This window comes from Cibotium barometz, chromosome 2, assembly GCF_041138505.1.
Source record: "Cibotium barometz isolate CiBa-2024 chromosome 2, ASM4113850v1, whole genome shotgun sequence".
In the NCBI taxonomy this organism is placed as follows: domain Eukaryota; kingdom Viridiplantae; phylum Streptophyta; class Polypodiopsida; order Cyatheales; family Cibotiaceae; genus Cibotium; species Cibotium barometz.
The window spans coordinates 71793879-71818387 of NC_141047.1; the positions used below are offsets into that span (position 1 = coordinate 71793879).

At 45.0% G+C, this 24509-nt stretch overlaps 1 protein-coding gene across 1 annotated transcript in view; it reads right to left on the reverse strand.

Annotated features, from left to right (window-relative positions):
- The window catches only part of LOC147641430 (metal transporter Nramp6-like), a 96442-nt gene that overhangs the window by 38380 nt on the left and 33553 nt on the right, over positions 1-24509 (reverse strand). The window contains exons 2-3 of the mRNA XM_086821361.1: positions 9354-9432; positions 9211-9251 (exon numbers count right to left, since the gene is read on the reverse strand). Coding sequence (XP_086677487.1) covers positions 9211-9251; positions 9354-9432 — 120 coding nt within the window. The remainder of the gene's footprint in view (positions 1-9210; positions 9252-9353; positions 9433-24509) is intronic.

Below are 24509 nucleotides of genomic sequence, written 5' to 3' on the forward strand. Positions count from 1 at the left end.
AATAGACAAGCTCCAGCTGGTCTTCTACAACCACTTCCAGTGCCAAATGAACGTTGGGAAAGTATCAGTATGGATTTCATTACGTCTTTACCTCGCTCTTCGAAAGGTAATACACACATAATGGTGGTGGTCGACAGATTGTCCAAGATGGCACATTTTATACCATGCAAGAAGACAGCTCAAGCTCCGGATATTGCTTCATTATTTCTTCAGTACGTTTTCAAGATACATGGGATGCCAAAGTCCATTATTTCAGATCGAGATCCTAAGTTTACAGGACATTTTTGGACTTCACTTTTTAAGTCACTTGGCACAAATTTATTGTTCAGTTCAGCCTATCATCCACAGACAGATGGCCAAACTGAAAGAGTTAATCAAATTCTTGAAGAGATGATTTGACATTATATTCAATCTCGCTTAGCATCTTGGGAAGATTATCTACCATTGATGGAATTTGCTTACAGTAATTCTCATCACACAGCAATAGGAATGAGTCCTTTTCAAGCCGCTTATGGTCATACACCAGTTGTGTCATCAAACGTTGTTCTTCAACACGAGGTGGCATTAGCAGATCAGTTAGTTCAAGAAATGCAAGATGTTCTTCTTCAAGTTTGAGATCAGATGATTCAAGTTCAAGAACAATATCAACAAGCAGCTAACCGACGTTGCCGACATGATGAATTCAAAGAAGGTGACATGGTTCTTTTGTCTGTGGCTCCTCATCGATATAAAACAGTGAAATCAGTTTTTCCAAAATTGCGATCATGTTACTATGGTCCTTTTCGGATTATTAAGAAGAATTCTCCTTTGAGTTATAAGTTGGAGTTACCACTTTCATGGGAAAAGATTCATCCGACTTTTCACATATCATGGATCAAGAAGTTTGTACAAGGAGATTCTCCCATTCCAAATATTTCAGATTATGTTCCAGAGATTGAAGATGAGCATATGATCTTAATCCCAGAAAAGATTCTTGATGTACGACAGAAAGAAACTCGGCAGAAGATTATTACAGAATTCTTAGTACAATGGAAAGACTTGGATGATTCAGATTCAACTTGGCAAAGTGATGAAGATCTACAACAGTACCCAGAATTACTTCAAGAGTTCTTTCACCAACAACAGTCATTTATATAACCATGGATCTTATTTTAAGTGGGAGGAAATGTCACGATTGTGACTTAATTTAAATTATCCTTAATTACTCTTAATCATTGAAATTACTCTTAATCATTGAAAGGACACCAATGAAGGGTCACACCTTGTTACATGGGTCATCATCAAAGGACACGTCTCTTCAAAGGGACACATCTATTGATTAAAGAACACACCTCTACATCCAAAAGACATAACTATTCATTCAAGAGTCACACCCTTTCGTCAAGGATGTACCTCTTCATTTGTACCTCTTCGGGCCCTATTTAACAAGGCCTTGTGTCTCAATGCAAACAACTCAACCTTCCGCTCTCTAAGTATCTTTAGTTCTTGTATTCAATTTTAATTATGTCTTAATAGACTAGGAAGCCCTCACATGTTTGGTGGGAGGACTGTAGGATAGACACTTCAAAGTTGCAACAGTTGGCCATCAAGACTCTAAGCAAGGTGGGAAGCAACTATGGAGCTCATTTAGCCATATTGCTTCAAAGAAGCAAAACCAACTTGGCACTCAAAAGACGAATGATCTAATTTTTGTGAGCACCAATTTGCATCTTCTTGGGCATTATGAGAACCCCAAATCTTGGAAGCATTGTGTCACGTGCATCCCGCACTTGGATGCCACGTAGACATATCTGTACAGAAGGTGCAGGACCTGGGCTAGTAAACTGGTCCAGTCCGGGACGAGTCAGCCAGGGATCCATCCCAGTCGTCCGAGGTTAGGTGTGCATTGTCCTGCACAGGAGTCCAAGGTCAGGTGTGCATTGTCCTGCACATGAAACAGTGCCAATCCGCGCTGTGAGTCTCCCTCTGGACTGATGTCAGTGATTCTGTGTATCTGGTATGGTACTGGATGCCAGATCATTGTGTAGGTAGTTAGGGTTTGCTTTTAGGAAAAGGGGCCAGCCCATAGGGCTACCCCAAGTCATTGTGTGGGCATGGGGATAGTGTAAAACCACCCCCATGAGGGCTAGGAAGGCCTTGGCTGAACCCACCAGCCATGGAGGGGCTGTAGGACAGCCCTGAGGGCAGGCTAGGGGAAGCTTACAAACTGTACAGCCTAATTATGGCTGTAAGGGCAGGTATGGGGCAGCCCATACAGGCTGCCCAGTCCCCAAACAGCCTAAAGACAGTGCCCAGCCCCTAGAGAATCATATGCTTGATGCGGCATGCCCAGCCAGCCATGAAGAAAAGCGCAGCTTTTTACTGGTTTTTTCTAGCATTTAATGCTATAATTCAGTCGTGGGACAGAAATAGAACCTGCCGCCTGGAATAATGCTGGCCGACTGCTGTTTATAGGTAGTATAAATAGGTGAGTCCATAATCCATTGAGTTATCTCATAATTCACCAAGTGCTAAGGCAATCACGGGCCAGGACAGCCAAGGCTTGCTAACGCAAAGGGGTGAAGGACTGCAGATCAAGGGCAGAGATATCTCAGCCAAGAAAGGTCAAGTTTTCTTGTATTTTCTTTCAGATTTACATCATTCTAATAAAGCAAATACACCATTCGTGGTGGGGGCCCTACAGAGGGTATTCGGGACCCAATATTGTGTCCTCTCCTCTCTCCCTCTCTCCCTCTATTTTCTGCACATCTTCATTCAGTTTTGTGCGTTGAATCCGTCGCGAAAATCCGGCACTACAGGTACAATGTTGATGTGGCACTACAAGTACAGGCCATTGATGGTGAAGTGACAACAAGTGTTCTATTGGCTCAGCTAGTGGCAGGGAATGGCACAAGAGAGGATAGTCGTGTAGTTGACGACGATCGGAGGTGGCAACTATAAGTAAGGCAACAGAACGATGTGGTAGCTACTCAAGACAGCACAGACGAACTAAAGGCAGGTGCAATGGTAGCAATGTGGCACAGGTGGCTCACAACGCCAATGAGCACGTAGGCCACACATACTAACACTCATAGGGAGTGTTCACACATATACATAGACAAGATCTTGATCCCAACAAGGGCCCAGCCACCGGCTAGTTGGGCGGAGCCGCCCCTCTGGCTAGCATTGGTGGCTCATTGGTCACTAGGTCCACCGCTAGTGGTGGTCCAAAGCAAGCGATGAGAAGCTCTAGGACAGTGGCAGAAATCGGCTAAGGCGCAGCTGTGGACTAGTGAGTGCACACAGAAGTGGTGGGACAACAAGGCAGCGAAGGGGAGAGCTGGCAAGATAGCTCTAATACCAGATGTTGGGATTAGGAGTTAATTACAAGGGTTTAACAAGAGTGATTAAGCAAGAGGGTAGGAGATTAACTTGAAAGACTAGGCATTCTCATAACACTATAATAATGGTCCTTTTACCCCCCTTTACAAGGTGTAATGCTACCACCACATATGCATCCACATGTCAAACCATGAAGCCAAGGGTCACTAAGAGGTGTCACCTACATACATCATTGCTTACATAAGACCATCTTAAAAGGTTATTCCCACACACGAAAGAATCCACACACTAGCGGTTGTTCACACACACTATAACCACTTTATTTTAAACCTAGAATAGTAAGTTATTAGGTGCCAGTTTACACAACCACCTAGCACCTTTTTATTCCCACATTCATCACTATTAATATTTAACAGAATTGTGCATATAACCATTTTTTAAACGCATCCCACGTGGCAACGGGATGCTTTCAAAGCTTTTCTAAAATCCACCAATGGACAACCATGCCCGTTAGGAACATTCGTACATGTCTTATTTTTTACTTCACAACAATGAAAGCCTCGTCAGTAAAGGCAATGTCGAATCATGCAATGAACACCATAGCCTTGGTAGCACCATACTCTCCATGGTATGATTCAAACTAGTTATGCTTCATCATCTCTGCATTAATCACATGTGCTGCATTTTTACATACGCTCGTGCATTATTGTTGCATCTGGACTAATTTGTGATGCCTTCTCTCAACCTCAAACCATTGTTGCTAGTGCCCGTGTGACCACCGACGCTGGCATGCGCTCTTCTACACTGCGCCTCTCTGCGCTTCGCCACTTAGCGCGGGATTCCCCTAGTGCCCAGTACCCAATAGCCCACCAATGATATCTTTCGCCGCCACCCGTGATCCTTCCTGGACACCTTCGACATCAATAAACCCTTGTGTGTTTTTTCAGATTCTCTATGTTTTTTTTGGAGCCTTTCATTTGCCACCACCCCACGTCATCCAGTTGTACACGTCAACAACACGTATGAAGCTTTTTCTACAAATGGTAATGTCTGCTGATTAAAGCTTCTACATCAGAATTTGAAAAATGTGGAGCTTTTCCTAAATTATGGGGATGTTCATTAAGATGGAGATCCAGCACTCGCTAGAGTTTTGGGCTTCTTCAAAATCAAGCCTCCAGGATAGGCTCTCTACCTTGGCCATCATGCCAAAAATGATTGAGTACTGCAAGCACCATCATGACACGTATGCTCTTTGCGGGTACATCTCCTAAATTTGGCAATCAAGTATCGGAATCTTGGAAACGTTTGACACAAGAAAACGACATTAGATCATCATCATCGACATTCTACAGTGCACGAAGATTGTTAAACTTCTAACAATCTATCTTTTCAGTTTTGTGTTGGGTTCTCTGCACGGGTAGTCTCCCAAAATCTAGGTTATATATTTTGGATCCTTATGGATTTTGTAACGCCTAGTTTCTATAAAAGGCTCCTCTCCATCATTCCCTTTTTTTCCCCTACTTTAGGCAAGGGAGGGTTGTTTTGGTATGCCGATGTAGGCTGTCTTTGTCCCCCAGGTAAGACTTGACCTCTGAGTCTTTCGCAAAGACCATGCTTGTTAAGCTTCTGAGCCATGCTTGTTGAGCCTCTAAGCCTTTTGAGCCATGCTTACTAGCCTCTGAGTTTGAAGTGGGGACCCTGTCTTGTTTCTTTGCTTGTGTTGGAGTACGGGACTATTGAAGGTTATGCATGCAACTCTTACCATCACTCCTAAGGGGGGTTTGTTGGGTATTTCGGAATTACTATGGAGTGTCCTTAGTGGTGACAGATGCGAACACACTAAGTGTGAACACCCTCTTAATTAGGGTCTAGTCAAGTGTTCTTAGTGGTGTGAATACCCTCTTACTTGGTGGTCTGCTCAAGTGTCCTTAGTGGTGTGAACACACTAGGTGTGGACACCCTCTTATTTACGGTCAAAAGATAAGGCCTTGGAGCTTGTAAAAGCATGTACCTAGGTCCTTCGTTCATATATTAAGAGTATCTCTCTCCCTCTCTCTTCTACACACTCCACATGATGCTGATATTTTATCCTCCATGTGTGATCTCCCATGATATCCAATCGGTATAGCACTCACAGGCTGAGACCCTGGTACCCAAACAATCCTATGATCAACCAACCGTCCACCTGAAAGACCGTATCCTAAACTGCCAGAGAAAACATCTGCAAAACCTCGCACTAATGAAGCTAATTCCGTGTCCCCGAAACACCTAACTTGAGAGAATGGTTGAAGGCGCAACAAGCGGAAGCACAGGAGAGACTTGGTGCAACCAACAATGATCCAATACTTGAGCAAAATGATGAATGAATTAAATGGCAAAAAAGCATGTTCTTATATACAACACAAATGGCCAAGTCGGCTATTAGAAGAAACCCACGACTGGTGAAAAACACCCATGACTGGGGAAAAGTGCCTAAAAATGTGGAAAAAAATACCCACGATTGAGTAAAATACATCACATAAATATTCTGCATAAATGGTGCCATAAATGGGATAAATGCTGGAGATAAACACGGTCCAACACCTCCTTTGAGCTCTAGCATGGACGACCGACTCCCATATGGGTCAAGAGCTGATCAATAGAATCTTGAGGAAGAGGTTTAGTGAAGAGGTCAGCTACGTTGTCCTAAGAGGGACAATACTCCAGAGAAATGATGCTATCAACGACCAACTCACGAACAAAGTGAAAATGGACTTCTATGTGTTTGGTCCTTCCATGAAAAGATGAAGTTCGAGCCAACGCCAATGCACTCTGGCTATCTGCCTGTAAGAATGCGAAAAAAGGAGTCCGAAAGAACATCAAGATTACTCAGCATCTGCATCAACCATAACAGCTCACGACAAGTATCCAAATAAGCTCGGTACTCAACCTTGGTAGAAGAAATTGAGATTGTATCCTGCTTCTTGGATCACCACGAAATGAGGCTAAAACCTAAAGTGAAGCAATAACCAGAAATGGACCGTCTGGTATCCTGGTGACCTGCCCAATCAGCATCAGAGTATCCAACAAGCTCAGTGCCTCCTCTGAAAGAGAGACCATAATCCAGGGTACCAAATAAGTATCGAAGAACCTTGAGAGTGGCCTGCCAATGAGAATGTCAATGAGTGGAAGAGAACTGACTAAGGACACAAAAACTGTAAGAAATGTCACCAGCTCTGATACTCCATATTGTCCTCAAAGATGGGAGTAGAATCTTCTCGGGAAAGCTTGGAGTTAAAATCCATCGGACATGAAAGAGGACTGCACTCTGTCATCCCAAATGTCTCCAAGAGTTGCTATAGATATCTATACTAGCTAAGAAAAACTCCATCAGGATTCTGATAGGCCTCCATACCAAGAAAGTAGTGGAGAAGTCCTAAATCAATCATCTCAAAAGTGAGCTAAATCTGACCGGAGCTGTTCAATCTTGGCAAGATGAGAGCTAGTGATCAACAAATCAACAACATAGAAGACAAACAAACAGATCAAATCATCCTGAGCAAAGACATAGAGATTGCCGTCTACAAAGCATCTCTGAAGCCAAGGGAAAGTAAGAATGCATCTTCAATGAATTTATTTGCTCCATCATTGCTCTCAAGAGCTCTTCTATGCTTGGCGGACGCGTACTCACTTTTGGTGTGTCGCTTTGGAAGCTTTGTGCCTCCATAACTTCCTAATGGCTTACTTCTTGATGCGATGTCTCTCCCAACATGGTGGAGGCCTGGGTGTTTTTTCCGGACTGCAATATTACCATCCACCGGATGCTCTCACTTCTTTAGGTGGCCGAGTCGGGTCACCAACCTCATGCTCTAATACCAATGTTACATGCATTGAGGTTGATCGTGGTAAAGCACAACAGGGCCTTCTTTATACCTTTACGTGGTGAGATCTTTAGCATCCAATTCACAGAGTAGAGAGAGAGAAGAGAATAGAAGTAGACGACGCAGTATTGAGTCCCAATTACCCTTGAAGGGGCCCCCCTGCAAGTAGGAGTAATTGCTTATATTAATTCTTTGGAGAACTGCTGTACAAAGCTTGAGAACAAGCGATATGATTGCCCAACACAAGGACGAGAAAGACCATACGTCAGCTGAGTATCCACCAATCCAAGGGCTCTGTAGAAGACTCTTCCGGGCCACTTATGCAAGTCCAGAATAGCTGCTGGACTGCATATGCTGGCTGAGAATGGAAGAGGAGCTTCAATGTTAGCTTGGAGAGGATGAAGACTGAATGCTAGCTGAATATTGCTTGATGAACTGCATTTTGCTTGGTCGACTCTGTAAGTCTTGAATGAATTATGGCTGGGATTAAGAGACTGTTTATATATGAACACAAGCTGCCGGTCAGCCAGTTGAATCCCTGTCGGCCGGCTTCTTTTGGACATAAAATGCTATAAAATAGCATTTAATGCTCGTGCTTAACATCCACTGTTTTAGCCTTTGATTTCCGCACCACTGCTGAGTCCTAATGCTGGCCGACTGCTGCATATACTCAGATATGTTGTCAGCCTGTTGTATATGCTGGCCGACTGGAGCATAGTGTCCCCAGATGCCTGTCGGCTGGCCCTTTCTGCTGTCCAGGGCTGTGAACAGCCCTTGGACAGGCTCTTGAAGCCATGGACCGGCCCTTTAGCTGGCCCATAGGCATGCAATGCTTATGCTAATGATCCTAATGCATACCTACTGCTAAGGCTGACTGCTACATACACTAATCTGATGAATTCTCCAACTGGGTTAAGAGGACTGCCTCTAGACTACCTACGTAGCTCGTGCATGTCCGTCCTTGGATTGAGGGCTCACAATGGGGTCACGGCGTACGACAAATATTCCTAGAAAAGGTATTACTTCTGTACAAATGTTGCATTGATGATGATGCCAGTGTGTCACTGTGTACCCCAGTGCAGGGTGCACGTGACACCCACACTAAATCAAGTGACCATCTTTGCGTCCACAAAACTGTCTCGGGCGCCTAGACCAAGCTCCAGGTGCCTGGCTCTTTGTCCTTTATAATCTCCCATTCCCAAGCTTGTACATCTTCCATTGTCCTGGGCGCATTGGAGTCCTTCAAGGCACGAACCTGGGAGAATGTCCAGCCTAGTGACACCGAATCAAGTCATGGGTTGATCATGCAACATGTTCATAGTTACCAGGAGACCTTTTTTCACCGTATTAAAAAAAGCTGAAAAAAAACTTGTTTGAAATGTCTGAAACATTTCAAATAGGTTGGCCTAGGATTGAAACGTGTTTCTTTGCAACTTTGAGCAGGACAAGAAGGCCGACCCATAGACGGGAGAACAAAGTGCCCTATTTGAAGGCACTCCCAGCCCCACTTCCTGATCTCTAAGATCTACAAGCACAAGCATCTCCAAGCAATCATCAAGCCAGATCACCTTCAAAAGTGGCCTAGAACATCTAGGAATAGACGTTCATGTTTTCAGGATCTTCCTTAGCTCTACACGCAGTACACTCGTGCACAAAACTAACCCGGGTGAGCAAGGTCCACCTCCTGTTCAGCCTAGAATTCGGCCTACGCTCACTTCCTAGCAGTTTTCATTTCAAATCTAGCAATACAAGCAAATACACCTCAAGATAGGCCTGAAGTGGATTAGTTGGAACCCAATTGGGTGAACTCAATACTTCTCTCCTCAAACTCTCTTCATAATTAACTCAGGCTCATGCATTTTATGATTAGGGCACATATTGACAGAAATTGCACGGTTAAAGAGAGTAAAAGGTGGCACTATAAAATAAATAAATTAAATGCATGACACCCAAAAGACGGATAACATTCTTTCTTTTATCTTGATATAAACTAACAAAATTTACAAAAGATATGACAATATCCCCGTACCTCAAACTTAAACTTTGCTCCTGCTTGAAGGTCACTTTCAACTGCAAAAGAAAAAGAGAGTTGAAAAGTGGCCATAAAAAATTTTATTGGGAATATCAAGGATGATAAGTGCCAAAGCACTTAGCTATAAAATTGCAACTTACAGTTCCCAGGATCCATGTATGCAATAGAAACAAGGAACCCTGGTCCAGCATATGCAAAAAGCTTCCTCAAACCCTGATTCTACGTTAATTAAAGAAACAAAGAGCACAATAAGCCTTACATGTCTCTCTACCAAAAGCTCAAACACCATTCTACACAACAAACTAGCCATAAATCTTAGATCACAAAATAAATGCAACACCTTTTCTTGAAAATATTACCATTCAAAGTGAGGACAGCCAAAAAAAATAAAAGAGAAATCTTAATCACTGCAAGTGTTCCTACTCAAAGTATGTGGAATGCAAGTCATGTCACCAGTTGTGACATGAGCTTCATAATTATTTGCTTATACGGATGCCAAGATCAAATTGAACAAGCTTTGGGAATGGTGGATTATAGAGTGCAAGGATGTATATATAGCCCCTCAGCCCCCACCACTTTCTCATTTCAGTTTTTTCCGGGATCTTGTGTATAGAGAAGAGTTTACACATCTATCTCTCTGTGTTTCTTGTGCTGATTATTTTCTGCAGTCTACTTGCTCTTGTCTACCCAAGTTTGGTTATCATTTCCGCTGCATATTCTGACATGGTATCAGAGCCCTAGGCTCTAGGAGATCTTGGGCGTTTTTTTGAGCAAGAGGGGGAGCAACAGGTTGCTGATTGGTGGACTGTTTCGGGCTGATCGGGAAGAGAAGGTGCAAGAGGAAGGCGGGCAAAGGTGCTGGACAGCCACTTGCAGATTTTCAGATTTTTCCCACCCACCCAGCCTTTCAGGTTACTCTCCGCGATGGCAGATTTACTAGAGATGGCTGAGAAGCACGTGAAGATTCCGACTCTCCCCACGTTCCCAGTGGATCGTCAGTTGGACGGGTCCAATTACGGCATCTGGAAGGTCATGATGGAGTCAGTTTTGGAGTCATATGACCTTGCTGATTTTATTATCATCGGGGTATCCGGCTGAGGAAGAGGAGTTATTATCGACGAGGAAGGACCGCAAGGCACAGGCACACATGTGGGATCGTGTCAACGCCAGGGTCCGGTCGTTTATTTTCCTCAATTGCACACCACAGGTGATCAACCATGTGAAGCACATGATGCTGGCGAGAGGCATATGGGAGCACTTGGCTTCTTTGTATAACAGGGTGTCACCCATGAAGCGGATATCCTTGGAAGTGCAGATGCGGGTTATGAACCCTGCAAAGTCTTCGACGATGCGGGAACACATTAACAAGCTGCAGGCCCTTCAGCAGGAAGTCCTTCAAGCTGGGAAAGAGATATCATCCGAAGATATGGCCATCACGTTACTTTCCCACTTGCCTAGTCAGTATTCTGCTTTCTATTCCTCGTTGATCACGAGTGGTAGGCTCAGCACCATTACTTGGGAGGAGCTTGTGCCAATGGTCTTGGACCAGGAGGAACGTTTCACGAACCCTCCTCACGGCGGAGGTTCGGAGGCCTTAACTGGCCAACGGTCGAAAGGCCGTAATACCAACAAGGGCAAAGGGAAGGCTTCACCGGAGAAGTCTTCTGAGAAGAAGCCTGATCCAGAACGAGGGAAGCTGAAGGCCGAAAGATCGTGTAATGATTGTGGCGAGAAAGGCCACTACTGGAGGAAGTGCCCTAAGCGGACAGGGAAGAGTGCTGATTCCTCAGCCTCACCTGCGAAGACTCCGGCATTTGTGCACTTGGAGATGGTGGACTCCGATGCTTCATCATCTTCGAGCAAGGAGGCAGTTGGCTTCACCGCGAAGGATACCCGGGAATGGATTCTCGACAGTGGTGCTTGCAGGCACATGACTCCATCCCGTGACTTCTTTCTGGATCTGAAACGGCAGTCAGGTCGTATCTTTATTGGCGATAACTCCACTATTCCGATACATAGTGAGGGCCGGATGGAGAATATTCCCAACGGCAAGGGGGGCAAGCATGCTTCCCGTGTTCTTTATGTCCCTGCTCTGGGTTTTCATCTTCTGTCAGTGCATGAGGTATGCAAGACTGGCTTTCGGGTGGAATTTGAGGAGCATTCAGTTGCTCTAGGGGACCGTGAGACAGGCAAAGTTGTTTGGGAAGGCGGTGTGGAGAATGGCATCTACAAGCTCTCTGCACTCTCCTCATTGACAGGCTCTCAGGTCGGAGATTTGTGGCACTTTCTTTGGCCACTTAAATGTGGATGCTTTGCGGCGCGCCTTCTGGGACCAGATGGTGGTTGGCTTGCCAGATGTTGATAATAGGCAAGGACGCTGCAGTTCTTGCATACGTGGTAAGCAGCACAGGGAATCCTTTCCAAAGCAGGCTTCCAGGCGGGCTTCGAAACCATTGGAGTTGATTCACACTGACTTGTGTGGACCACAGCAGATACCATCCTTGGGAGGATCTCTCTACTTCATGCTGCTTGTTGATGATTGTACCAAATTCACGTGGGTCTACTTTCTTTCCCAGAAGGACCAGGCTTTTGCTCGGTTCAAGGATTGGCACGTGATGGTGGAGAAAGAGTCTCGATTTCAGGTCAAGACTCTCAGGGCTGACAAAGGAGGTGAATTCTCCTCGACTGTATTTTTCCGGTTTTGTGCAGATCATGGCATCAAGAGGGAATTGGCCAATACCGGATCGCCTTCGGAGAATGGAGTTGTTGAACGTAAGAACAGGACTGTGGTGGAGATGGCAAGGACCATGCTGAAGCATCGTGATCTTCCTTGTCCACTTTGGGGTGAGGCTGTGGCAACGGCTGTCCATACCATTAACCGCTCTCCGACGACTTCTGTACCCCATATGACTCCATTTGAGGCATATTTTGGCAAGAAACCCGATGTCTCGCACTTCCGTGTCTTTGGGAGTGACGCGTATGTACATATTCCGAAGCAGCAGAGGGGGAAGCTTGACTCCAAGTCCCGCAAGCTGGTATTCGTGGGGTATAACTCTCTTTCCAAGGGATACAGGTTGTATGATCCAGATAGGAGCGAGATTGTTGTCAGCCGGGATGTGGTCTTTGACGAGCATGTTCCAGCATCCACTGTCGAGGAGCCGCCACTTCTTGGAGATCCAGAGGAGTCTGATGATGATTCCCAGTCTACTACTCCAGTTGATCCACCTCAGTCATCACAGGAGGTTGAGCCCGCAGCTGGAGTTGAGCCCCCGCGACCAGGAGGCTCCACGATCTATTCGAGTACCTAGGTGGTTGTTAGACACCCTTCAGGAGTCAGGTGTCACGGAGCTACCCTCTAAGTGGACCACAGAGGACGGCCCTCGAAGATCACATCGAGTCCGAGATAAAAGCAACACGGCGGAGCTTCTTCAGGTGAACTATGCTTTGATGTCTCGTATCATGCGGGACAAAGAGCCCACTTCCGTAAAGGAAGCCCTTTCACAGGAAACTTGGAGGAAAGCCATGCAGGTGGAACTTGATGCCATCGAGAAGAACAACACTTGGGAGTTGGTACCGAGGCCGTCGAAGCGGTCAGTCATTGGTGTCAAATGGGTCTTTAAGACCAAGTACGCGTCTGATGGGTCGGTGGACAAACACAAAGCCAGGCTTGTGGCTAAAGGTTATGCTCAGCGGCCAGGCATCGACTACGAGGATACCTTTGCACCGACAGCGCGTATGACCACGATTCGGACCGTTCTTGCCCTTGCTTCTTCTCAGAGGTGGCCTGTGTACCAGATGGATGTAAAATCTGCGTTCCTTAATGGTGACCTGCAGGAGGAGGTATACGTTGAGCAGCCTCCAGGCTTTATTGTTCCAGGATCGGAAGGGATGGTTTACAGGTTACGTAAGGCCTTGTATGGTCTTAAGCAGGCTCCCAGGGCTTGGAATCAGAAGATTGATTCCTTCTTTATTCGGACTGGATTTCAGAGATCGGTTGCAGATCCGAACCTGTATCTCTTTCGGGAACGCGGCATGGTCACACTTATCATCCTTTATGTGGATGATCTCATTCTCACCGGCGGTCATGTGGAGCACATTGGAGTGACGAAGGCTGCCTTGTCAAAGGAGTTTGAGATGACCGACTTAGGCTTACTCCACTTCTTCTTAGGATTGGAGATCTGGCGGACCCAGAGGGGGTTTTTCGTCTCTCAGCAGCGGTATGGTCATGAGTTGCTTGAGGCCTTTGGGATGGAGAACTGCAAGCCTATTACTTCACCGATGGACCCGAACACAAAGTTAACCGTTACAGATCCTTGTGAGCCAGTTGATGCCTCGCAGTACCGGAAGTTGGTTGGTTCATTGATCTGGTTGCTGAACACCAGATTGGACTTGAGCTTCTCCGTGGGGCTGTTGAGCTCTTTTATGCAGACGCCATTGAAGACTCATTGGGACGCAGGATTGCGGATCTTGCGGTATCTACAGAGTACGAAGGATCTGGGACTCTTTTACACAGGAGGGAATGGAGTCAAGCTCCAAGGTTGGAGTGACTCAGATTGGGGAGGAGATCCAGACACGAGGAGATCTACTTCAGGATACACTTTTACCCTCGGCTCAGGAGCAGTTTCTTGGAGCAGCAAGAGGCAGCCAACTATTGCCCTTTCTTCGACAGAGGCAGAGTATCGGGCTGCTTGTGGTGCTGCTTGTGAGGTTGTATGGCTGCGGAGGCTCCTAGGCGAGATTGGGTTTCCACAAAGGGAGCCCACAGTCATCCAGTGCGATAACCAGAGTTGTATAGCTATTGCTCGGAACCCGGTTTTCCATGCCCGGACCAAGCATATAGAGATACAGTATCACTTTGTACGTGAGAAGATCTCGGCGGGTGACATCTTGCTACTTTATTGTTCGACAGAGGACAATGCGGCGGACCTCTTCACGAAGTCTCTACCTCAGGCTACGCTCAGGCGGCACTCCAACTCCCTTGGGTTGGTTTCATAGCCAGGAGCTGAGAGGGGGTGTTAGAAGTCATCTCCTGTCTATTTGTATACACCAGGGCCTCTGTTGTGGGTGTGCCCGCCCGTATATCATTTTTCCACACTCCCCGTATTTTTTTCCTATTTTTTTCCATTTTTCCTAGTGGTGGGAGGGCTGCCAGATGATGCCAGGAGCACCCCATTGCTGGCCGACTGGATTGGGCACTCTTGTTGCTGGCCGACTGCCCTCTAGGAGATGTATATATAGCCCCTCAGCCCCCACCACTTTCTCATTTCAGTTTTTTTCCGGGATTTTGTGTATAGAGATGTGACATGTGAGGGATGGTGACCGTAGTAATCACAACCTTAGTCTACACTTAACTGCACTTAATGATGTTTAAGAGACAAACAGATAGACAAGTATGTGTCAATGCAATGCAGCTATATTAAATGAATGAATGCGGTTACAATGAGATCCAAATGGATCTGTACTGCTGAATATGCTGACTATGTGCTGAGAATGCGGGCTGAACTGCTGTCCACTCTTTCCCTTGTCTCCTGGGAAGGAAACACTGAAGGGAGCTTAGGGAACAGATGCGGTATGCTGAATGGATGATGAAACGCAGACCTGTAGGGCTGAACTGGCTGCGTTTTGCTGATGATGATGGCTGAACTGATGATGCGTTAACTGACTATGCTGATGGAGATGCGTTAACTTATCTGATGCTGATGGAGATGCGTTAACTGAATGCTACTGCTGATGCTGAGGATGATATGCTGAAACGCTGCTGATCCAAAGGAGGATGCGTTTCACTCTGATGTGCTTGCTGATTATGGTGCTGAGGCTGATATGCTGAAACGCCTGATGCTCCAGATGAGGATGCGCTTCACTCTGATGAGCCTATGTGGCTGAATGGATGAGGCGCCTGAATATATAAGGATGCATGCTGCTGGTCGGCCAGGTGGACTGCAGTCGGCCAGTGCATAACTCCCATAAAATACCAATATAACCAGTCGGCTGCCTCATAAATGCCTAAAAATGCCTATAAAATATCTGATAATGTCCTGATGATATCTATGATGCTAATGATGCCATATGATGATGCCATGTCACTGTACACCTGACTGGTGTGCACGTGACATTCCCCGCTGCTAAACTGTTGCTGGGTGGATACCTGGCAACCTTCGACTCGTCTGCGATCCTTCTCCTCCGAACCACTGCCCCCTTCTGTCTTTTGCTGGGACTGAGGCCGTCTGCAGGAGTGAAATCCTTGAGCCAAGACGCTGTATACTGTGGGAACTGAATGGCAACTACCTGAGTCACCCCTGACCTGTTCCTGGAAACCTTTCACCTACCATCTCCGTCGTACCTGAAGCTCTGAACCTCCTGAGGCGATGTTGGAGCAAACTTCCGTCTTCTGTGGAAGAGAAACCCCCTGCTGCCAGTTGAAGTCCAAACTTATGTGCTCCTTTGATGGTGGATGTCATTCTTCCCTGAGAGTTCATGGGCAACATGTATGCAGGACTGACTACTAAGATGACTGCTACGATGACTGCTATGCAAACCATGTGCAACCCTATATGCTGTGCAAGAATGCAGATGGATGGGTTACTAATGCAGACCTAAGGGAAAATCCCTAAGGGTGGCTTGCAAAATTTTCAGAACTGGGTTTAACTGTGCGGAAGCGATAAAAATGATGACTGACTGAATGATTGATGAACTGAACATGCTCTAAGGCTGGTTACCCTGTAATGCTCTGATACCAATGTGACATGGGAGGGAGATCGTTCCTAAGCATAATGTCCTGGTGTCTGGATAGGAGGTCTGCTAACTGAGGGACTGAAGATGTAAGGGATGCTACTAATGAGGGAGGGGCTGCTTGAGCACGAACATAAAGGAGTGCTCCTTCTGCTCCCTTGCGGATAGCTCGTCGGGCCTGGAGATGCGAAATCAATGGAATGCCAAGAATGCTTCTATCCCCCCCGAATCATGACAGGCTCAGGAAAACCTTTACAAATAGTAAAAGTGTCCTGCCCCCAATTGGGAATAGGCTCATACTGACGGAACCACTGAATCCCTAAGATCATGTCACACCCTAACAGAGGGGAGACGATGAAATCTCGTTGAAATGAGGCCTTCTGAACTTCAAAGGCAAACTGCTGTGCCTTCTGGGAAATATGGGTGCGAAGACCAGGTGTAAACCCGTCCACATCCAGATGATATGGGACTAAAGTATGTGTCAATGCAGCTATATTAAATGAATGAATGCGGTTACAATGAGATCCAAATGGATCTGTACTGCTGAATATGCTGACTATGTGCTGAGAATGCGGGCTGAACTGCTGTCCACTCTTTCCCTTGTCTCCTGGGAAGGAAACACTGAAGGGAGCTTAGGGAACAGATGCGGTATGCTGAATGGATGATGAAACGCAGACCTGTAGGGCTGAACTGGCTGCGTTTTGCTGATGATGATGGCTGAACTGATGATGCGTTAACTGACTATGCTGATGGAGATGCGTTAACTTATCTAATGCTGATGGAGATGCGTTAACTGAATGCTACTGCTGATGCTGAGGATGATATGCTGAAACGCTGCTGATCCAAAGGAGGATGCGTTTCACTCTGATGTGCTTGCTGATTATGGTGCTGAGGCTGATATGCTGAAACGCCTGATGCTCCAGATGAGGATGCGCTTCACTCTGATGAGCCTATGTGGCTGAATGGATGAGGCGCCTGAATATATAAGGATGCATGCTGCTGGTCGGCCAGGTGGACTGCAGTCGGCCAGTGCATAACTCCCATAAAATACCAATATAACCAGTCGGCTGCCTCATAAATGCCTAAAAATGCCTATAAAATATCTGATAATGTCTTGATGATATCTATGATGCTAATGATGCCATATGATGATGCCATGTCACTGTACACCTGACTGGTGTGCACGTGACAAGAGAAGAGTTTACACATCTATCTCTCTGTGTTTCTTGTGCTGATTATTTTCTGCAGTCTACTTGCTCTTGTCTACCCAAGTTTGGTTATCATTTCCGCTGCATATTCTGACAAGTTCTACCCATTGGCTAGCTTAAAGGTCGAGTATGTGACCGGATTCATGTTGAAATAATACACCAAAATATCATACATGTGCCCAAGTTTTTTGAGCTTAAGTTAAACCCGGGAGAGTCACTTCCAACTCATCTCAACTATCTGAAAAGTATTCTCACCCAGCTTGCAGGGATCAAAAAGGCCATTGAAGAAGATGTGATCATAGTTGCGCTCTCAAATAGCCTACCCCAAGAGAAGTTTGGCAGCATTGTTACCACACTCACAAATTTTCCTTCACCAAAATTGATGGACACGAAAGCGTCTCTTCTAGATGAAGACAACAAAGTCAAGCAAAGGTAAGGCAACTCGAAAGAAGCTTTCTTCAACAAAGAAGGCTACAAAAGGTTTCGTAACAAAGCACCCTTCAAAGGATCAAAGAAGGATTTTCCAAAGAAGTCATGCAATTTCTATGGGAAACTAGGACATGAAGAGAAGGATTCTTTCTCTAGAAACAAAGCACAAAAAGCTCTTCTACCAAGTAAAGACAACTTAAGTGGAGAAGAATCAAAATAGAAAGAAGAAGGTGCCTCAGCCAAGACTAACTACACTGAAGACCATTAGGCTTTCTAGACAAGCTAGAACCTGCCCACATGTGGTCACCCCTCTATCCTAAGTGAATTGTAATCATAACTAGAAGCCTAGCATCTTTCACCATAACTGGCATCGTAAATCTCCATGAGTAAGACCTACAAGCACTTGGTTGTTCATCATAACCAACATTGTAAACGGTAATTAGAGCTAGCATTGACATCATAGTAGCCATGGATATTTTGTTGAGAGAGGGTGTTGAAATAATACACCGAAATTGGAGATATAGGCATATGGTTCAAAGGTCTTATAGTCATCATTCATTTGTCGTATAGTCAAAGGAGGAACCGTATCAGCAAATTCTAGGCGCCTATTACAAGTGGGAAGAGGTTCAGGCAGTTTTAGTGATCTTGGAGGTGCTCACTTCAAGATTTTGTTTAAGCATTAATCATGCTCTTAATCCATTATACTCCAACCTATTTAACGGCATTGATCTAATGCAAGAGTACACCACTATTATCCTATCTCATTGTGTCATTATCCTCTCCATTTGATTAAGCATGTGATTAAGTACTAATCTCATTTTAGCTTAGCTTGCATCCATGCTTGCACCATGAGTTCAATCATCTTTCTCAAGTCTCCATAATTTCAACCTTGTAAAGGTGCCGAGAATAGGAGCATTTGTTGGCATGCCCAGTGGAGCTCAAAGATGTGTATGGGAAACACCCCATAGACCCCTTATTTGGCTAGGCAATGGCCATGAGAACAAGGGGGAAAAGAAAAGCATTTATGTATGTTTCCATTACTGGATTCCCACCAATTTTTTTGTTGCTTGCAAAATCTGTCAAACTTTGTTGAGGTGTATTCACCTGACACCACCATTGTCAAACCTTAAGATTTTAACTTCATGTTCAGACTAGCCGTCCGTTCTTTAAACAATTTAAAAGCTTCACTTTTCCTTTCAAAGAAATACACCCAAGTTTTTTGGAGAAATCATCGACGAACAAACAAAATAAATAGCCCCACTAAGGGACTTATATTAGGATGTAGATTCTAGATATCTTTTCCGTTCAATGTTTCCTAGGATTTTGTTCAGAGAAAAAAGAAAAGAAAACTAAAGGAGAAAGAGAGAAAACTAAGGGAAGAAAGAGGAAAACTAGAGGAAGAAATCACAAAGTTGACCTTCGTCTCGGTAGGTGTATCATTCATCATTTCCCTCAAAGGACATTCATTCATGTATTCTTCTTTCCAGTTTAACGACGCCCACCATCATTTCCTAGTTGATGACACTGTAAAAGGGACAACCGGTCTAGTTCCTGCATGAAAGCATTGTACAAGCTCAATTATGTATTGTACAAAGCCTAGTTCTCATCGGACCACACATGTTAGAATGTACCAACTCCAAGGGTTTCTTGGCTTAGTAGGTGGCTTCCTTTGGAAAAACTTCCCTCGATTGCTTGCCCATCATGCAATCTTGGCACATTGACTCTTATCATTCCTACTTTGAGCAACCCTTGAACCAAAGAGTCAAAACGAGCCTTCACAAGCATAGAGTAGCTCAAGTGGCCGAACCTTTTGTGCCACAGCCGACTATTTGCATCCTAAGGATTTTGCAAGTAAGACTATCAACTTATAGACTCCCAGAGCAAGTGTCATGTGCATGCACATGGACATGCTAATCCTAGGGCTAATCCCTAAGGGGCAATAGAATAACATTTCATTTGGGGCTTGAGTAGGGCACTCGAGGACACCAGAAAACATCCTGTTTGCATCAAGACCTGGTCAGCAAGGTACTGGGAGTATGACACGGCTGTTCGGCACCATTAATAATATTTGATGTTTTTGTCTTGGCCGATTGCTTATGAGGGTGTCCCATGGCCTATAAAAAGGCTCAGCCAAAGAACCTTTCATTCATTCAGTCCTTTATGGATTGGGTCTTAGACTAGAACTTCATGGAGTCAAGATCACCTTTTTAGGCATGGCTAGGGCTGCCAAGAATCTGTATCTTTTTGTACATTATGAATATACTGAAAATACAGCTCTCTCTCTCTCCTCTCCATCTCTTTTTTGTGTTTTGCATCTATGTGTTCCTATGAAAGGTGTTTAGGGTTGAAAGAAGACACAAAGCTTCCACGCATGTGACATTGGTATCAGAGCTTCAGGTTCAGCAATGCTAAGCACTGATGGTGTCCTAGATGAAGGTGCACAATCCAAGGGAGTAACGCAGCATGTGTCAAGACCCCCCGAAGCTGGTTGGTGTCAGGCAAACACAACGAGAGCATTTCATGAGAGTCGGTAGCCACTTGGGGCTGCCCAAGAGGCTTTTATGGAGCACTCCAAGGGATGAAGATCACCCAAGGGGTGGAGCCACGGATGTCCAGGACTGGTCTTCAAGAAGAAGGATTCATGTTTGTGTTCAAGGACAGGGCAAGAAGGAAAGAAAACAAGGTTGAACAGATGCATAGATCTGCATCGAATTTGGAGTGGAATTGGAGACAAGGCAAGGTTTTCAATGAAAAGGTTGCCATGAAGGGAAGGATGACAAGCCGGGGAGTCCATGAGGAGACAAAGGGATGATGACAGTCATCCAGGGTCAAAAGTTGGAATCTCATCAAGTTTGGCAGAAGGGGATGTCATGTGCATGCACATGGACATGCTAATCCCTGTTTAGGGTTGAAAGAAGACACATGCGCGGAAGCTCTGTGTCACATGCGTGGAAGCTTAGCCCTAAACACCTTTCATAGAAACACATGCGCGGAAGCTCTATGTCACATGCGCGAAAGCTCTCTGTCACCTTTCATGGAAGCTCTGTGTCTTCTTTCAGCCCTAAACACCTTTCATAGATACAAAACGCAAAGAAGAGATGGAGAGAAGAGAGAGGAAGAGAGAGAGCTCTATTTTCAGTATATTCATAATGTACAAAAAGGTACAGATTCTTGGCAACCCTAGGCATGCCTAAAAAGGTGATCTTGACTCCGTGAAGTCCTAGTCTGTAGCCATATTTGGTAGTGATGTGTGTGAACACACTAGGACTAGTCGGGGCACTTTTTCCCTCTTTATGAGGTTTTTTCCCTGTAATAGTATACACCCATTTTGGGATATACTTATCATCTTTGTACAGCACACATTCATTGTCTATCTATCATCTCATTGTGTGCTCCCTTGAGCTTCTCCACTGTGTGTGTGTACGTACGCGTGCGTTCTTGCAATCCTATTTCCAACATTTGGTATCAGAGCGCTATGACACTTACAAGGAATCCAATTTTTCATGCTCGCACAAAGCACATTGAGGTGCACTGTCATTATGTTAGGGAGAGATGCTCTACAAGGAAAATCACCTTGGCTTATGTGCTAACACAGGACAACTTGGCAAATTTGTTCACAAAGGCTCTCCCACAAGAGAAGTTTGAAGCTTTTCGCAAAGCTTTAAACTTGATTCCCTTTGGAGACTAGTCTAGGCTCCCTATCACAGTCCAAAGAGCCCGACACATCTCTATACTTCTAGTGCCAACTCACCTCTTGTTCACATCATCACTCCAAGGATGATTTGTAGCCATATTCGATAGTGATGTATGTGAACACACTAGGACCCCTTCACACATCTACTGGATCTTGGAATACTCAGTGTATGACGATAGTTGACAGGTTAGCAAATTTTGTATGCTTATACCATGCAAACAGACGGCCACAGTAGAAGATATAGCCGGGCTCTTTCTCCAACATTGGTACCCAGTTTGTGGTTTTCCACAGACCATTACTTCAGATTGGGACCCAAAGTTTACATCTCACTTCTTGCGAGCTCTATTCGACAACTTTGGTACCAAATTGCAATTGTCCAATGCATTCCATCCCCAGACTGATGGCCAAACCGAGATTTATAATTAGTTGGCTTTCGATGTGCTTAAAGCGTACTGCCATGAATAGCAGTCGAAGTGGGAGCTTCATCTCTCGTTAGTATAGGCGATTCTCAATGACATTCACTCATCCAGTGTTGGCAGAACTCCGTACGAGGCTGCCTTTGGTTGAAGATTTTCTTCTCTTCTCATGAGGATGATCTCTCCTTTCTTGGAAACCAACAAGACGACAAAAACTTTTTCAGCCTTCATTGAGTCCATCAAAGAGCGTCTTACCAAAGGAGGCTTACAGCCTTACACCAGACAAGCAAACAAGTCACACAGAGACGTCAATTTCAAAGAAGATGAATGGGTTTATTTAAGGATCATGAAGCAAAGACTCAAGCAAGCGGGCAAGCACTGTCTAAAGTTGTCATTTAGAAGTTTTGGTCCTTTTCCCATCATCAAGAAGATAAGCAACGTCACCATGCAACTCAGATTGCCAGACAATTGGACGATGCACAATGTCTTCCACATCTCTTGGTTAAAGCCTTATATTGGACCTTCATTGCAGAATGTTCCAGAAGAGCAGCAACCAGAAATGGTTGATGAAGCAAAAGTGATAGAGCCTAAGCAAATCCTTCTACATCGCTGGAAGCATGGTTCTGGACGACGTCTTTGCCAATTTTATACCAAGTTCAAAGATCGAGGGACCCATGAAGCCGTTTGGTTAGATGAAGAATTCTTCCTCAAGTATCCACAATTATTGGCAGACTACCTCAAAGCTATGAACCTGTCGCCTATTACTAACATGAAGTATATACAATATTGCTCTTGAGCTCTCAATGACTCAATGATGACTGACTGATCAATGAATGAAAATGGATAAAGCCTAGACTCCTATTTATATTGTCTGATGTTGGTGAGTTGGCTACCAACTCTACCAACCCTAATAATAATGTCACACTAAGCGCGGTCACACGATAACCCAATAACTGAGTCCACATTGGGCTGCTCATTGGGCGTTTGGACAAATTACAATGATTTGGCACAATAACCCTTACAAACGCATGAATCTGGCCACGTACTCGATCCTTGAGGTGGCCAATGGGCAGAAGCTTCAAGCATGTCCACGTCACACTCACAAGAGTGTGCACGTAACACCTTGGTGGCAAAAGACAAGAATACTTGTGAAATCCTTGCTATCATGTGCATGCACATGGACATGCTAATCCTAGGGCTAATCCCTAAAGGGTATCAAAAAAAGAGATCGTTCGGAGCTTGAGTAGGGCACTGGAGGACACCAGAAAGGATTGTGTTTGGATCAGAACATGGTCGGTAGGGTACTGGGAGTATCACACGGCTGGTCGGCAACATTAATAATATTTGATGTTTTTTTCGTTGGTGGCTGACAGTAGTCGGCGAGCTTATGAGGGTGTCCCATGGCCTATAAAAAGGCTCAGCCAAAGAACATTTGATTCATTCCTTTAGGGATTGGGTCTTAGACTATGTTGGAAACAAGGTTGTACGAATCCGCGCAAGCGCGCGCACACACACAGAGTGGAGAAACTCAAGGTAGCACACAATGAGATGATAGATAGATAATGAATGTGTGATGTACAAAGCTGATAAGTATACCCCAAGATGGGTGTATACTAGCACAGGTAAAGAGGGAAAAATTATCTCGGTTGGTCCAACAAAATCCATCGAAATGTCGTGAAACGGACCCTCAGGGACAGGCAATGGCTGAAGCAACCCTACCTGTTTGGTACAAGGTACTTTCACTTTTTAACATATAGGACACTGAGAAACAGAGTTGTACACATCCCTGCGCATCTTCGGCCAATAAAACGATCTTTCTAACTTCTCCAAAGTATTGTTGATCCTGCGATGACCGCCAACCAATGAATCATAGGCATCATGGAGGAGTGCCGGTTTCTCCTTGAGAACACATAGTCGACCCTTGTAAAAGAGCCAACCGTCTTGAATGGTGTAATGACCTAGTTTTGAATAAAGGGCCATACTGTAAGGAGTTCCAAATTCTGGACAATCAACATTCTATGTGTCTTCATACTGTCTAAATCTTTTTCCTGTATCTCTAACACAATGGACTCCTGGACTACCTGAATACTACCTATGCGACTCAAGAGCGTCTACGACGGGGTTGTTCTTACCCGGTACATACTCAATCATTCTTCCAAACTGTTGAAACAACTGACTCCACCGGTGTTGTCTATCGCTCCACTGGGCACTTGGCATAGCTTGCAACCACTTCAAGGCCTAGTGATCTGTCTTCACAGTAAATTCCCTTCCATAAAGAAAAGATTTCCACTACTTCAAGGCTATGATAACCCCTAGCAACTCTTTGTCATATACAGAATAATTTTTTTCTGCCTCAATTGACTTCTTGCTGTAATATGCCACTGGTCTGCCTTCCTGTTGCTAAACTACTCCTATGGCAAGATTACTAGCATCGGTGATTACCTCAAAAGGGTCATCCCATGATGCGAGCTTAAGAACGGGTGCTTCGGATGCTACCTTTTGCAAAGCAAAGAAAGCCTCTAAAGCCTTCCTGTGAGACGGAAACTTTCTGTCTTCTGGTCTTCACACCCTTGAGCAAATCTATCAATGGCATAGCGAGGTTAGTGTCAAAATACGCAGCGGAAATGATAACCAAACTTGGGGCCACAAGAGCAAGTAGAGTGCAGAAAATAGACAGCACAAGAAACACTGAGAGATAGGCGTGTAAACTCTTCTCTATACACAAGATCCCGTACAAAACTGAAAATTAAGACAGGAGATGACTTCTAACACCCCCTCTCAGCTCCTGGCTGTGCAATCAACCCAAGGGAGCTGGAGTGC